This window comes from Peromyscus leucopus, chromosome 2, assembly GCF_004664715.2.
Source record: "Peromyscus leucopus breed LL Stock chromosome 2, UCI_PerLeu_2.1, whole genome shotgun sequence".
Taxonomy (NCBI): domain Eukaryota; kingdom Metazoa; phylum Chordata; class Mammalia; order Rodentia; family Cricetidae; genus Peromyscus; species Peromyscus leucopus.
The window spans coordinates 146,725,384-146,741,751 of NC_051064.1; the positions used below are offsets into that span (position 1 = coordinate 146,725,384).

Sequence of the window (16,368 nt, forward strand, 5' to 3'; positions counted from 1 at the left end):
TCTGCCTCTCATAGCTTCCACTTCCGGACAGAGGGAGGAGCAGCGAAGGGAACGACAGAGGCTTCCTTCCCAGCCTCTGCTGCCGAGACCAAACCTCCCTTGGCGCCCTCGTCCCCACCGGCACCTCCTGGCACCATGGTCCCTGGATCTTCCCTGGAGGGGCCCGCTCCCAGCCCCGTCTCCGTGCCCTCCACCCCCACCCTGCTCGCCTGGAAGCAGCTGGCTTCCACCATACCCCAGATGCCTCAGATTCCCTCGTCAGTGCCTCACCTGCCCACTTCGCCCCTGGCGACGACGTCTCTAGAGAGCGCCAAGCCTCAGGTCAAACCCGGGTTCCTCCAGTTCCAGGACAAGTGAGTCCCTCCATGAGCCAGCACCTGTCCCCATGTCTTGGGAGTGGGTGTAGCCAGGGCAGCAAGGAGGCCCTGCCCCTCGCCCTGCAGAGTTACACTGCTGTCCCCAGCCTCTGGGACTTAGCTGTCCAGCTGCACACTTGTACCGGGTAGCCAGTGGGCGGGGGACGAGCGTGCCAGTGGCCTTGGCTCCAGTGGTCCAGGAGGATCCTGCAAGAACTGGCTGGGGTGAGCTAGGGACAGAGGTTCCTCAGGGAATTTTCCGGGCCTATGAAAAGGCTGTGTTCCCTCTGGGCCACCTTGCTGGCCAGCTCTGAGGTGTGTACCCAGGCTGAGTGAATAGGGAGCAGGGCCTGGTCCCTTGAGACCTTCACAGTGGTCAGGGGTGGAAGGGACCTTCTTCACTTAATGGTGGTGGCTTCTTGCGGCGAGAACGGTGACTTTGTATCATTAAGTGTGTGGCTTCCTGTTCTCAATAAAAAGTAATAAATTGGATTATTTATACCACCTGAGTAACAGCTGTCCTCCCTCTCTGAGCACCTGGGGCTGGGCCCATGGCATGGCAGGGTCAGCGCTCTTTGGTCCCTCTCCGGTCCCTGCGCTCCCTCCCTCCCTTCCCTGATATGGTTAGTGTCCTTAGCTTCCTGGACTTGGCCAGAGCTCCCACTGTGGGTCCAGTGTCTGGAGACCACACCTCCCCACAGCCCTCTGTAGACTGGGGGCTTCCCAGCCACTGCTGCAGCTCCCTGGCACCCAACCCTCACAGACACTAGAGAGTGGTCCAGCTCTTCCCCACCCATCAGCACCTCCGCCGGCCCCCATCCCGTCCCAGGTTCCTAGGTTCTTTGGGTAAGGGGGGCACTGTAGGCCCCAGTTGACCCTGGGATGTCCCGGCAGCTGTGAGCCTTAGCAGGCACTGGCACCAGGCACATGTTACCACTTGCTCACACCCCACAGTAGTGGCGCTTCCTGGTAGGGCTGCCCACCCATCTGCAATCTGTCAGTCAGCCACATCCACGGCAGTGCCATGTCTTACCAGCCAAGCTCTTTCTGGCATCCAGCCAGGAATGGCAGCACTATCCATTATTTTTATGCCCAAGAAGTTATTGCAGTCGACTTATCTCTAATCCTGAGGTGTGGCCTTGGAAACTACATGTCCCAGCATGCACTGCTCCGAGCACCCTACATATGGCAATCCCCATGTACCAGGCAAGAGTTCCCAAAAGGAGACAGGGATGCATGCTGGGATCTGTAGTCTCCAGCTGACTCATTCGGTTGAGCAGGAGGGTGGCCCCCTGCATTCCCCTTGATTACACCCCTGGTGACTGAGAAGGGAACCCTAACACAAACCAAGTGAGGATGTGAGCGGGAGGGCTTGAGATGCCAATGACCTTCTGGGCTGTGGTTTCCTTCTAGCGATCCATGCCTGGCGACGGACTGCAAATATGCCAGCAAGTTCCACTTCCACTGTCTCTTCGGGAACTGCAAGTACGTCTGCAAGACCTCGGGCAAGGCCGAGTCCCACTGCTTGGACCACATAAACCCCAGCAACAGCCTGGTGAACGTGCGAGACCAGTTTGCCTACTATTCTCTCCAGTGTCTGTGTCCTAACCAGGTCAGTGAGGCGGGGTGGGGGTGGGGGCCCAAGGCCCAGGGCAAGCTCCTCCTGGCAGAGACTCTACTTTTCACACCATTTTTAAGTTGGCCTGCAGCAGACCCTGGAAAGGACACTCACTGCCTGTCCCCGGAGCCCCTAGAGGCTCCTGGGCAGGGGTCCAGACTGATGATGCTCAGTTGGTGAGCGTTGTCATTTCAGGCCTGACTCCCAGTGGTGACTAAATGCTATCTCAGCCACTGTGTGTTTGACATCATTCATGTTCATCCTGGAAATAGCTATGTCCCCTTTCCCCAGAGGCCTAGAATTTTAAAATAGGCTCATTGGATAAAGAAATAGAACAGTCCATGCCTAGACAAAAAGGACAGCTCAGGTTTACTTTAAAGGCCTAATCCTAAGACTGCTACGGAGGGCTGCCTGAGAAGTCACAGGTAAGGTCTAAGTATGCAGAAAAGACTGCCAGGATAGATTAGTGATGTCTGCCTAGGTCTGGTCATACAGGAATGAACTTGAAAATAGATTAGTGATGTCTGCTCTGGGTGTGGCATGAGCAAAGAATGACAAGATTACCAGATAGGATGTTTTAATAGAGTGACAAAGGAGACATTTGTGCAACTACATTTAATAACTCTGAGCGGGGAAGAACACAGGTGCTAAGAACCTTCCATGGCCCAGAGACAAGCAGGAGCCCACAGATGTTACTGACTGAGCTGACACACGTACGCCTTGCCTCCCTGTAGCACTGTGAGTTCCGGATGCGGGGACACTACCACTGCCTCCGGCCGGCTGCTACTTTGTCACCAACATCACCACCAAGCTGCCGTGGCATATAAAGAAGCACGAGAAAGCAGAGCGGCGGGCGGCCAATGGGTTCAAATACTTCACCAAGCGCGAGGAGTGCGGAAGACCAGGTACCTGAGGCCAGGGCTGGGTAGGGACTTCCAGTAGGGAGCACTGTGGCCCTGATCCCTGGGGTCCTGGTAGCCTGGGCCATCTCTCCAGGTACTCATTTCTGCCGCCACCCGCCCCAACCCCATGATCTACGAGAGATATCACCGATGTCGTAGGTCAGGTGTCGTCCGACTGCTCGTAAAGCATCAGAGCCCAGAAATCCCAGGAAGAGGGCAAGGGTGGCTGCAAGGACCGGCCCCTCCCAGCACCCTGGGCCACACCCCTGCATCCAGGCGTGGCTGGTCGCCTTTTCCTTGAACAGGGTGAACAGGGAAGACTTGAGCAGTCCCGAGAGCTCTCTTGTTTTGGGCTCGTTTGGTCCAAAATGAGCTCAGTTTGTGAGTTTGTTCATCCATTTCAAGCTGTCTGTCCTCTTTTAAAGCACTTAACATATGCTTGCAATTGCTCTTAGTGCCAGCAGTCAGGTAGATTCTGAGCTCTGCTACCCGGACCCCAGGGATCAGGGCCACATGGTGAGCAGGGGAGCCAGAGGCTGCCAGTGACAGGTGTCCGGGTTTGGTGACAGGTGTCTCTGGGGCAGGTTTTCAACTGGCCCATGGTACGGGGCGGAGGTGCCTGTAGGGAAGAGCTCTAGGTGTGCAGGTAGAGAGCATCTATGGACCTGTAGACGGAGGGCAGAATCTCCTAGGAATAGTCTGGAAGCTGGAAGATGAGTGGCAGGTCGGCAGAGGCGATGTCTACAGGCCAGGCCTCTTCTGGTCCCGTGGTCATGGTAGCAGGGACTTGGGGGGTCCATGGAGGCTGCTGCCAGGTGCACTCTAACCCCTCTGTAGGCGAAGGGTGAGACACTCCAAGTTAACTGCCAGAGGGAAGGAAAACAAACCTTTCCTCAAGTATGAGTCCTGAGAGGACCCGTGGCCTGCAGGGGGCTGGTGACCCAGTGGCAGGTGTCCCGCTTGGCCTCTGCTGGACCAGGCTCAGCTTACAGCCGTCAAGGCTTCTGGACTGCCCTTATTTACTCAACTTGTGGTGTTTTTAGTAGTAGCTGAGGCCAAACAAAGCTGAGAGATGACATAAGACACCTGGCCAGCCCGGTCCCCTGGCAATGGGCAGGCCCTCACCTGCCCTTCGCTGATGATGCCTCAGGTCCTCCCGGTTCTCTATTTGTTCTCAGCCTAGAGCAGAGCGGAAGTGGGGGTTGGAGGCAGGGTGGAGGCCAGCTGATCTAAACAAGGTCTGCCCCGGAGAAGGTGAGGACAGGTGGCTTGCTGAGTGGTAGTTTCCCGAAGGTTCCTGGCCCTGGAGCTGTGGCCTCTCCGTGAACGGGGTAAGGGATTAGGCCAAGCCTGCCCTGTGTCCCCATGCAAGCCAGAGGGGAGGCCAGGGGTTAGCTTGCCCGGCAGACTTGGGCTTCCCGGGATGAGCTGGCTGCAGGTATTCCCTTAGAGAAAGTATGTTTTCCCCAGATGGCATCTGCCTCCAAACCACACCACCCTGTCCCTAGCACACCCTCTGGGGAGGCTCATGCTGTGTGGCTCCATCCGCAGGCTGCAAGTACAACCAGGTGAATAGCCACTTCCACTGTATCCGGGAAGCCTGCCAGTTCTCCTTTCTCCTCAAGCACCAGATGACCTCGCACGCCCGGAAACACATGCGAAGGATGCTGGGGAAGAATTTCGACCGTGTGCCCACCTCCCAGGTGAGAGCCCAGGCCATGTGGCGCAACTGTCCTGGCTACCAGGGGGCAAGGTCGTGTTGCCCGAAGTGCCCACAGAACCCGTGGGCTGCTTTCTTAGGGCCCCTCCACTTCCTTTCAGGGTCCCCCGAGCCTGATGGATGCCGAAACAGATGAGGGCATGGATTATACCGGCTGTAGCCCCGGTGCCGCCTCCTCCGAGTCGTCCACCATGGATCGCAGCTGCTCCAGCACCCCCGTGGGCAATGAGAGTACTGCCGCAGGTGAGTGGCAGGCCTGGCCTTGCCGGCTGGGCCCCTGCTTCCCAGGCCCAGCTCTGCCGAGTCTTTCTTGGGACAGAAGGTTGATAGTCAAATGGCCTCCGAGGACGAGATGGTGTTCAGGAGAACAGCTGGCCTGTACAGCACTGGTCACTGAGGCCCCTCCCGCCGCTCTGCCGCCCACCTCCAGGTCACTTCAGTTCCCCTAGAGAGGGACCAGGGCTCGTCCCATTAGCCGCAGAGAAAGCAGCATAGACCCTGTGCCAGCCTTCCTCCTGGCCTCCGTCCAGGACCCAGGGCCCCTGAGAGGCCCCCCCTGGACACCCGGTGCCTACCGTGACCTCGGCCCTCACAGCACCCACCGGCCTCTCTCCTCTGCCCCCCATCTTTGTCGTACCTCACCGCTCATCTGTCCACACATTTCCATAGTGCACTTGCTGTAGCCATTGGGTTTCTCATTTGGGTTCTTTTTGTTTGTTCTTTGTTTTGTTTCGTTTTTCTGCTTTTCTCCACCCTCTCCAGGCTGCCCGGTTCCTCCTCCTCCTCCTCTTCCTCCTCCTGCTGCGTCTGGTGACGAGGCTGCTCGTGGGGCTGCACCGCCCCCCCTGACTCCATCCTTCCCACCGGCTGTGCTCCGGCCCCCCCTCCCCCCCCTCCCATGCCTCTTCTCTCCGTCCTGTCTGTCATACTCTCTGCTCAGTGCCACTCTCGGAGCCAGCCGGGGCCTGGCCCACCCCATCAGCAGCCCACCCAGCTTCCCGCCCATCACTGCCACTCCAACTCCAGTAAAAAGTGCCGCCCCCCTAGTTCAGGACGCTGCAGGTAACTCATACATGCCTTCTTGCCAGTATCTGCCACCCCGACTGATCCTCAAGGCTATGATCCAGGACTGGACCCTTTTCTGTGGCTAGCAGAGCCAAGGGCAGGCCCCCCCCCCCCCCCCCCCAACAGCCAAATACTGCAGAGAACAGATTGCCAATGCCAGGGTCCTTCTGGGTGATCTGTGAGATCCTTGTCCTCCTGGGCCCTGTGAGGGGCGGAGCTCACTGCTGTTCTCAGATCACTTGGGAGCTCCCTGGGTCCAGAGGGTTCTGATGCTGGCTTGAGCCCTCCTCCCTCTGCCGAAGCTGAACAGGGAGAAGAAATCTGTGGCGCCTCCAGGCTCACTCAGTGCTCGGTGCCAGATAACTCTTGCCATCCCAGCCCCACACCAGTGCCCTCTTGGGAATGGTGCTGCCCTGTTCCTTGGGTGGACAAGGTCACCCCAGGTCTCTATCCATGCGCTCCTGCTTCACTTCTTGAGCCCAGGTGTTGTACCATCCCCAGGGGTGGTGGCCCTGAGCGGGCAGAGTGAATTCACCCACTGAAAGCCCTGTTGCCAGCAGAGCCAGCAAAGCCCCATGACTTCAAGCTGCAGGGCTCTGTCCCCACAGATTTCTAGACCTTACCCCCTGCCTGGATGTCCCCACACCATCCCAGCCCTTGGTTTCTCTTCATTTGCCAAAGCTGGGTGATTGGGTCTTCTTCCCAATATGCTATGGCAGAATTTTGAAAAAGGGTGGTAGGGAGCCAGGCATCCTGGGAAGGCTCAGGAAAGAAGATGCCTCATCAACCCTGGGCAGGGCCAGGCCTGGGGTCTTTTGTTCTTGGGGAAGGAGGGATGGAATGCCAGGGCTGGAGGCCTCTTCCCCAGTGTGATAGAGCCAGTAGGAGGCAGTTGCGGATGTTGTCAGGTGCCTTCCAGGAAGGCAGAGAGAAGCCTGTGGTCACAGTCTTCCTGAGCCCTGAGAAGCAGCCTAGGACCAGGGTGGTTCTCAGGGGATCCTCACTGAGCCCCTGAGTTCAGGTCTCAGGCCAGGCAGAAAACTCTGAAACCCTAGAGAAACTTCTGGTATAGAGAGATGTTCCTAGGGGCAAGGAGTCACAGGCCCACAAGGCCCTGGGGCACTCAGCATCCCTGCTTCCAGGAGGCAAGCCCTCCAGCACAGACAGTTAGGCAGCCGAGACTGGTGAGCTGGCAGGAAGGGAGCCGGCCTGTCCCTCATTAGAGGCAGGCGTGTGATGGCGTCCTGGCCTGGGTCCAACTTGGGTAATTACACTCTGCCGACCTAGATTCCCAGCTTCCCCTTCAGCTTCAATTAGCACTGGGATGTGTCCTCACTTCCCACCCAAACTGGCCAGGAAGCAGCCACCACATCCCGGGATGCCTGTGTGGTCATCCTGCAGACCTAGAAGGCAGGGGAAGCCTGGGACTCCCTGCTGTTCCCCAGGGGGCTGTGGGAGAGGCTCCCGGCCAGGGGAGAGCCAGGGTGTTGCTCCTGAGCGGTGTCCGCTGGCCACCATGCCAGGATCAGGGGCCCTGTGTGGGTGTGACCCTGGAAATGGTGCCCACGTGGGCCCTGCTGCCAAAAGGGCACCCCTTCCACGCTGACCTCTCTCTGCCCCTCCCTAGGGAACACCATCTCCATGCCGACAGCCTCAGGGGCCAAAAAGCGCTTTTGGATCATCGAGGACATGTCTCCCTTTGGCAAGCGGAGGAAGACAGCCTCCTCTCGCAAGATGCTGGACGAGGGCATGATGCTGGAGGGCTTCCGGCGCTTCGACCTCTACGAGGACTGCAAGGACACGGCCTGCCAGTTCTCGCTCAAGGTCACCCACTACCACTGCACGCGGGAGAACTGCGGCTACAAGTTCTGCGGGCGCACGCACATGTACAAGCACGCCCAGCACCACGACCGCGTGGACAACCTGGTGTTGGACGACTTCAAGCGCTTTAAGGCCACGCTCAGCTGCCACTTCGCCGACTGCCCGTTCTCGGGCACCAGCACGCACTTCCACTGCCTGCGCTGCCGCTTCCGCTGCACGGACAGCACCAAGGTCACGGCGCACCGCAAGCACCACGGCAAGCAGGACGTGATCAGCGCCGCCGGCTTCTGCCAGTTCAGCTCGAGCGCCGACTGCGCCGTGCCCGACTGCAAGTACAAGCTCAAGTGCTCGCATTTCCACTGCACCTACCCGGGCTGCCGCCACACGGTGGTGGGCATGTCGCAGATGGACTCGCACAAGCGCAAGCACGAGAAGCAGGAGCGAGGGGAGCCGCCCGCGGCCTCGCCGGGCGCGCCCGTCAACCTGGACGGCTCGCTCACGCTGGCCGCCGAGCCCGGCTCGCTGCTCTTCCTGCAGACGGCGGCTGCGGGCCTGGGCCTACTCGGGGACACGGGGGACCCCGGCCCGCCTGCCACCATCCCCGGGCCTCGCGACGGTCCTGCCGCGCCCGCCCCTGCCGCCTCCGCCACCGCCACCGCTGGGGAGTCCTCCCAGGAGGACGATGAGGAGGAGCTGGAGCTGCCCGAGGAGGAGGCCGAGGACGACGATGAGGATGACGATGAAGAGGACGACGACGAGGAGGAGGAAGATGATGATGACGACGACGAGGACCTGCGCACCGACTCGGAGGAGTCGCTGCCCGAGGCTGCGGGCGAGGCGGGCGCGCGGACCCCACTGGCGGCCCTGGGTGGCCCCGGCCCGGCGCCCACCGCCACGTCACCCTAGCTGCCGCGCCACTCCAGTCCCCTCTGGAACTGCTCTCTATGTGAACCCCTGTGTACAGACCCCGCTGGGCCGCCCCAGGGAGGGAGGCGCCCTGGCCCCGCCGGTGCTTCCGGACCCCGAGTCCGTCTCAGGGCAGAGGCGGGGACCCCTCTGGTGCTCCGGGCCGCCCGCGCCCCCCTCCCGGCCTGCCCGAGCGGGTGTTCAGGGAATAGCAGGTGCTGTGTCCGGGTGGCAGCGCTCCCCTGCGCTCCCCTGCGCTGGCCTGCGCTCCTCCCCGTGCCCACACGCGAGGTCCTTGTTTGCTCAGGGCTCCCCGCGGGGGTCACCGGGATGCGGGGCGGCAGGCACCTGTAGCATCTGGCGGGCCCCCCCTAATGCAGCTAAGACCTCCCCCTGACTCGGGGGAGGGCGGGCCGAAGATGGTCAGCATCAGCACGGGTGACAGACACTACAGGGACATGGAGGGAATCTCATGCAATCAGCAGCGAGTCAAGTCGGCATCCCCGCCCCAGAGCGAGCTGTGGTCCGGGTCTGGTGCCGCTCAGGCCCCGGCCCATCCTCCAGCGAATCGAGGCTGTGGTCCAAAGCAGGCACAGCTGGGGGGGGGGGCGCTGGAGGCGAGGGTCTCGGTCACTCTGGTGCAAACAGGAAGGATGCGACTGGTTTTGGCTTTAATAATCAAAATGAAAAAAAAAAAAAACCAAGAAAGTTGTACAGTATTTTTCCTGTAAAGGTTATTATTCTCCATAGAACAAAAAGAGAAGAAGAAAATAAATAAATAAATAAATAAATAAAGCGGGTGGGTGCGAGGGAGCTGAGCCCCGCCTCCAAACCAGCCCTGGATTGGGGACCTGAGTGCAATTTCTCCAATGGAATTGTTTAGCATTTATTTTAGAGGCCTCAGTTTGAGGTTTTGTCTTCACACTAGCACTGATGGGGGCTGCGTGATTCCAACTTTTAACTTGAATTTTGTAGAGACAAGGAAAAAAACGACTATTCTCTTGATACAAGTTTGTAGCTAATTTAACATTTGAGGGGTTTTCTGTTGGTTATGCGTGTGGCTTCATAGGGCTTTTTTTTTTTCCTTCTTGTTTCAGTTTTGTTTATTATTTTGTTTGGGATGCTTTTGTGCTGGTACAGCCCACCAAGATTTGGTTCCTTTTCCAAAATACCCCTTCCTGGAGGCAATAAGGCCACCTGGGCTCAGCTCGGGGCTCACCTGCAGGCACATGGCCAGCCGCTGCTCCAGAAGGAGCAGGCTGCCTGAGGCCAGGCTTGTGGTGTGAACCTGTGCACTCCAGATCCTGGCCAGTGGCAGGCTGGAAGACAGCGGGCCAACCCAGCAGAGGGGTGACGCTGCCACCGCAAGCCCCTCCCACACATCTTCACCGGGACAGTGGTTTTCTTTATCTGTCTCCTAGTGTGTGTGTGTGTGTGTGTGTGTGTGTGTGTGTGTGTGTATACACGTGCGTGTGCGCGCGCGCGCGCGCGTCCCCTCTTGGCTGCCCATAGCCAGAAAGCCAGGACCACCTGAACTGGAGATGGAGAGGGTGCAGGGAGGGCACGGTGGAGAGTACCTAATCCAACAGGAAACACGTTGATTTCTAAACAGCCCCTGCCAGAGCCTCCATGCTGCTGCTGCGAGTTCGCCCAGAGTCTGACCTACCACAGCACCTGCCTCTGTGGAATGAGTTTTGTAAAGGAAAAAACAAAATTAAAAAAAAATTTTTTCAATGTAGCAAAATCAAACAAAAAAAAAAAAAAAAAAGAAAGAAAAAAAAAGAAAAGAAGACGCGGAGAGTGCGAAGTCTAGCCTTTTGTAAGCTTCATATTGCACATTAGGACTATAAGCCATTGCTAGCTCATTTTGAATTTTAATGTGTAATTTTTGTTTTATTTTCTTTCTGTGAGGAAAATGATGCCTGATCCACCAATGCTCTTTTTAATGTTTTATAACTATGTATGTGTATATATATAAATATAAAAGTAATATGTATGCACATATGTGTGTATATATCTATATGTATATACATATATAGATATATAGAGATATATAGAGAGGTTTTGAGACAAAAATGCAGACCGTGAAAGCGAACTGAACAGCGCGTGCCCTGATTACTTGAATCTGGTCTCCTCGGCACCTGGTTATTAAGAACTGAATATTTTTCCACTTGAATTTAGTGCTATTAGAAATTTAATATATGTGTTTTATTTATTTGATTTTTTTGCATGACTGATGCAAGGTTTGACATTTTCACTCAATAAAAACTGGAAAAAAAATCCGTCACATTATCTTTATTTTTAAAATTATCCTGGAGTAGCTGGCCGTGACCCAAATGTGTGGGGTGGCCCAAACACAGCCAGTCTCCAAGTGCCCAGGGACAGGAGGAGGGACTTGGCCACTTTGACGCCAGCAGGGCAGGGGTTTCGGATAGACTAGTTTTGCCTCCGAGCATAAGGCTAGATTCTCCCACTATTTGCTAGAGAGAGATGACTGGGGAGGGCTGGGGGGGGGCTCAAACCTTGCTCAACTGAAAAAGGAGGGCCCTCCCCTCAGCCCCACCCGAACCCCACTCGAGGCTCAGGAATCACTCCTTAGCAGGACCACCTGGCAGTGAAGCCTGACGCCTCAAGCCTCCCCAGGCCTTACACTCTGGCCAGCTCTCCTGTGTATTCTCAGGGGCTCCAGGGCTGCCACTTGGCAAGGCAATCCTTCAGCGCCTTCCTTCTTCCTGCAGGGACCTGCCCAGTCTGGGAACAGCACGTACCCGGATCCAGTCCGGATGCTGGCGAAGCTCCTGCTTGGAGCACATGGTGGCAGATTCAGAGGAATAGGGTCATGGGTCTGCAGCCTTCAAGCCAAGGCCTAAGCTGCTGGCCCTGGTGGCACTATGGCTGAGGACACCTTTGGAAGCGAAGTCAAGCACAGGTCACATGGCCTCTGTTTACCCCATCATTTCCAGCGGGTGACCTGACTCAATCTTGTCATCATCCGCACCATGCCAGCCTCACTCAGAGCTGGTCTCCAAGTGGCCAGAGCTGCCCAAGGCCTCAGGGAAGAGACATGTAGAGCCCACCCTGGTCTTCCCCACTGAGCACCATCACACTGACTCCTGCCGCGGGGGACACCATGTCACTTTCCCAAGGGTCTCAAAAAGCCGAGTTCTTGTAGTACACTCTTCGTCGCCGAGCCCGGCACACTCAAGCTTGGCCCACTGGTGCCAGGCTGGGTGTGTTTCTCACACACAGCCTCTCCAGGCAAGCATCGAGTGCTCTTCCTTCCCTTTCTGCTGGGCTCCTGGAACAAGGCCCACAGGCTATTTACATAAATATGTTTGTAACAGACATGAAAATAGAGACTTTTTTTGGTCTTATTAAAATGTTCAAGTTGGAACTCGCCTGTTGTTTGTGGATATCTCGATTCTGTTAAATAAAACAGTGACTAATTTATGGGATAAAACACAAGTTCAACAAATTAAAACCATTATTGGAGCTTCACAGGCCCTGGTGGGCTGCGCTGCCTCCCGTGGGGCCTGAGGAGAGGCAGGGAGCCAAGCCCCAAGCTCAGCTGGCAATAGGCTGGTGGGTGGTGTGGCCACGGGGCTTTCTGGGCACAGCACAGTGGAGGCAGATTTTGAGGCAGACTCATGGGGCCCAGGGGAGGGGCACACTAATTAGGCAGTTCACTAATCTTGACTGCACCCCCCCCCCCAAAAAAAAAAAACCCATCCCTTCATCTCCTGTCCCTGGACTTTCTGGACAGACCTTGGCAGACCATACCAAAGGATGATGGAAGCAGCCTGCTAGCCACCTTCAGGCAGTGCCCAGGGAAAGGCACCAGGTGGCCCTTCAGAGAATGAGTTGCTGGCCCTGAAGGGCCAAGAAGGGCACACAAGCCTGTATCAGGTACATGAGCCCACTTAGATGGGGTTCTAGCCCTAGCCCTAGAGCCAGGCGGGGAGCTAGTTGCTGTGGGTAGCACTCCACCCCAGGGCCCAGGGCCCAGGAGGTTCCCTGTGGCCTGCTGGATTTGGTACAAAATGCTGTAAAACATGTTTTGCTCTGGGGTTTAATTAGCTGTGGTAGTGTGTGATGCTTCAACACCCAAACTGGGGCAAATTCAAGAGTTTTGTAACCTCGAGGAATGAGTTAGAAACAGCTGTGCATGCTTGCAGCTGGTCTCAGTGGACAGCCTCCTTCCCAGACAGGGCTGGCCAGGGTGCCCAGGCAATGGGGCCAGTTGCTAGTGTGGGCCTTGCCCCCGGCTCTGGGGGATACACAGCACTAAGACAGTGTCCTCCCTGGGCAGTGTTTCCAGGCCATTGGGCAACACAGGTGTCCCTTCTCTGTCATGAGAGGTGATCCCAGCTCTGCAGGTGGCTTTGGCTCAGAGCCAGGACACAGGGATGAACATTTTGCTGCCTAAGGACAGGTCAGGTCTCCAAGAAGCAAGACCCCCCCCCCCCCAGAGTACTGGGGACCTTGCAGAAACAAAGAAGGCCACTTGTGCCACCCTTTCTGGCAAGAGCTATCCCAACTTGGGGGCAAGATGACAAAAAGTGACTTCCAGGATGTGGAGAGCTGCTTCTTGGCCTTTGGGATCATGTCACTAAGGGAGACCCTGCCCATTCCCCACCAAGGAACGTTATCCGGCCCTGCCTGCCTCAAAACGTCCAACCCTTAGCTTCGCCTAAGCCTCTGGAGGCCAACTGCTGTGCCCTGTGTCTATACAGGTCCCTTGCAATGGCAGTGCCCTGGAGATGATGCCAGAGTTGGGGTGATGGGCTAGCCAGACATCAAACTGCACACACACATCCAAGTTACCATAGCTTTATTTAGAGTCCATGGAAACCACAGTGGGGGTGGGGCTGGGGCTGGGGGGACGGCTCGGTTGGTAAAGCACTTGCCCTGCAAGTACAAAGACCCAAGTTCGATTCCTAAAGCCCTTGTAAAAAACGCTAGCATGGTGGCACACACCTACAGTGTCTGTGCTGGGATGGAGAGACTGGCGGATCCCTAGGGCTCATGGCCAGTCAAGCCTGACCAAGTGAGCTGCAGGCTAATGAGAGGTGTCTCAAAGGAGGTGGACAGTATTCCTAAGGAAGACACCCCTGGCCAGATGGCCTCTATGCGCACATTCATTCACGTGTGTGTGCACACACACACACACACCAAAGCAGGCTAGCCAGACACAGCCGCAGCTCACAATCCACCGGCCACGGCAAAGGGAGTGGCCACGTGCCAGCGTGCCGTGCTGCCGTGCGGGGGTCTGGACACTGGTGTGTTATGGGACTTTCCCACTCAACTTTTCAACTTAGGGTGGGCTTGTTGACTGTACCGTGAGGAGGAGTTGTCTCTCCAGCCACGACCCTACTGCTTGTTCACTTACTTGGGTCTCCTTTATTCTTGGAGGATCTCTCCAGAGCCTGGAACTCCTGGGCTCCTCACTGCTGCAGCCTCCCGGGTAGCTGGGACTGGACACAACATCCCTGTTCCTTTAAAGTCTTCCCAGGCCTCGCTGTGGAGCAAGGGAAGAGTCCAGGCGTCTCCTTATAAAGTTCCACAAACCCGCCCTCTTCTGGGAGAACACAGCCTTCAAAGCCCTCGGGGAAAGTGAACTGGAAGACTTGTTCATCTTTCAGGTAGTTCCCAAAAGGCAGGCTGAACTCTCAGACTGGTTTGGATGAGGAGCCATGGGGTTATGACCTGAGATGGGACTGTGCAGGCTGGGGTGTGGAAACGGCAGGCCCCCGTGGCCATATGCAATGTGTGCCATGGCATGGGCATGCCACTTGTGTAGAGACCCTGAGGTATCAGCTAAAGTACTTCCCTTAGCCACTTGGCCAGACAGGGTGGGTCTGGATGAGAAAGACCTGTGCCAGGCCAGGAGCAGGTTGAGAAAAGGAGCCAGGCTCCACCTGCCAAAAGTCCAGTGAGGCCTGGGCTTCCTGCCCGGGGAGGACTCCTCCTCTGCTGTCCCACGGAAGTGTTTAGACCAGGAGAAAGCAGCCCTGAATTCAGTGTGCTCCTGAGGATGACCACGGCAAGCCCCCTCCTTCCCTGGACGGTCCTCAGAGGAGAGGCCTGGCCAAGACCCCCGAGGGCCAGTGTCTTCTCAAGCCTGGATGGGTCCCAGAGTAAGTAGTGGGTATGAGAGCCCCAAAGGACAATCACAGACCATTTTCCTATCAATGGCCAAGTCACTCAGAACGAGGAGGAGGGTTGTATTATTAAAAAATAGTGAGTGAGTGATAGAGAATCCTGTAAACACACGCCACAACTCAGTCGCCCAGGTAGAGGGTCCGTCTGTTCCCTTCCAAGTGACAAGCTTTCCTAACTTAGGTATTTATACACATATACTTCAGAGAAGCCCAATGTTTTGGGGTACAGACTTGGTAGTCCCTGGTGCTCCTTTCCCCACAACAGTGCCTGGGGTGCCTGAGGCAGGCCCTCCCTACCCCCAGCCCCCTTCCTCCCTGGGTGGCTCCCCCCACCCGTCAGTCCTTTCTATCCTGCCCAAGGTAGTTCCAGTGAGTCACCCAGCACTGGGGGAGGCCAGAGTCTGAGGGGAGCTCATGCAGGGGGGTCAAGACAGCTGGGCACGGCCTCCAAGCACTGGGGTTCGTCCTCTCCCAAACGACACTTTATAAAAAGACGTCGTAATTGAGTTTAATAATGTACTGCCTTCCAGAGCGGGCCTGACGGGCGCTGCCTGCTGCTCACTTCTGCCCCATTCCAAATAGTTTTACCTTATTTGGATGAAATGCATTATTTTTCTAATGAAAGGCTTTTTTTCCGAAGGGCTGTCTCCCCCGTCCAGCAGCCGCCTTTATTAGGCAGCCCTCACGCAGTTTTGGGGAGGGGCTTTTCTCTCCCTGAAGTCACGCCAGACTCTCTGTCCTCAAAAGCTGAAGCCAGGTTTCTCTCCCTTCTCTTCTGAGCTTGAGCCCAGGCCCCTCGGACCTGGTACCGCCCCCAGGTGGGGAAAACTGGGGGCGGCGAGGCACAGAGGACGCTCAGGGCCAGCTCTCACATTCAAAGCAAGCAGAGCACTGCTGGGCGAGAGAGGCTGCGGTGGCCAGCACTTTGCACTCGCCGCCCCAGACCCCACTCCGGCTTCATTTCTGTCCCAGGGCATCTGCCTTCTGGTCTTTTCTGGGGGGACCTCAGAAGTTACAAACAGTAACAAATGGACCAAAAGGGGTTGTGACCACCCAGCAACCATGTCCCCAGGATCCAGGTGTCCCACCCACCAGATGGCCCAAGTCTACCCACCTGCCTCCTGACACTGGGACTCTTTAGGGTTCCTGGGAGAGAGAGCAAGGCCCCCAGCCATGTAGGCTAGTTGTCCCCAGGAATGAAGAGTCATGGCTCCCTCAAGGACATGAGGAAAAGAATGTGGGCACGGGAGCTCTCTCCAGGGCTCTGCTTCTATCTGGGGACCAGGTGGCTAGAGATCCAAACCAGAGGGTTCATGTGAGCCGATAAAGGGGAGACCTGAGACAGAGACAGAGCGTGGGAGGTAGGCATCTTCTGGGACAAAACAGCCCAAAGCCACACCCCTCAGCCATACTGATATGTCCCCCACTCCTTGCCCAGACGATGGGGAGCAGTGGCCTGCAAGGCCATCGGAAGGACATGTACCTTGCTGAGTGACTTCACCTAGGCACGATCCACTTCTCAGGCCCATACCCACACAAGACACAAGATAAGAAGGACACTCTCCGTGAGTCCAGGCTTGGCCAGACCCCAGTGGAAAGGGTAGAGTGTCCTTTGGAGGGCGCTGCTCCTGCCCAGCTTTCTGGTCACAGCTCAGCACACTGTGAAGGTTAAAAGGAGTCAGGGAGAGCTCGAGCGAGCAGGCGAGGGACCAGCCGAGCACAGACAGGCTCCTGGGGAATGTGCATCCATTTAAGGAAGGCAGCTCATCCCGCAGCAGCAGGTCTATATACAGTAACGAGTCCCTTCCTTCCTGCTCTC

General features: G+C 56.8%; 1 protein-coding gene across 1 annotated transcript in view; it reads left to right on the forward strand.

Moving 5' to 3' along the window:
* Positions 1–10,670, forward strand: part of Casz1 (castor zinc finger 1) — a 53,202-nt gene extending 42,532 nt beyond the window's left edge. Inside the window, 7 exon segments of the mRNA XM_028893628.2 lie at positions 15–353; positions 1,770–1,968; positions 2,709–2,748; positions 2,751–2,879; positions 4,428–4,579; positions 4,698–4,839; positions 7,289–10,670. Coding sequence (XP_028749461.1) covers positions 15–353; positions 1,770–1,968; positions 2,709–2,748; positions 2,751–2,879; positions 4,428–4,579; positions 4,698–4,839; positions 7,289–8,388 — 2,101 coding nt within the window. The 3' untranslated portion in view covers positions 8,389–10,670.
* The last annotated feature ends 5,698 nt before the right edge of the window (positions 10,671–16,368 follow it).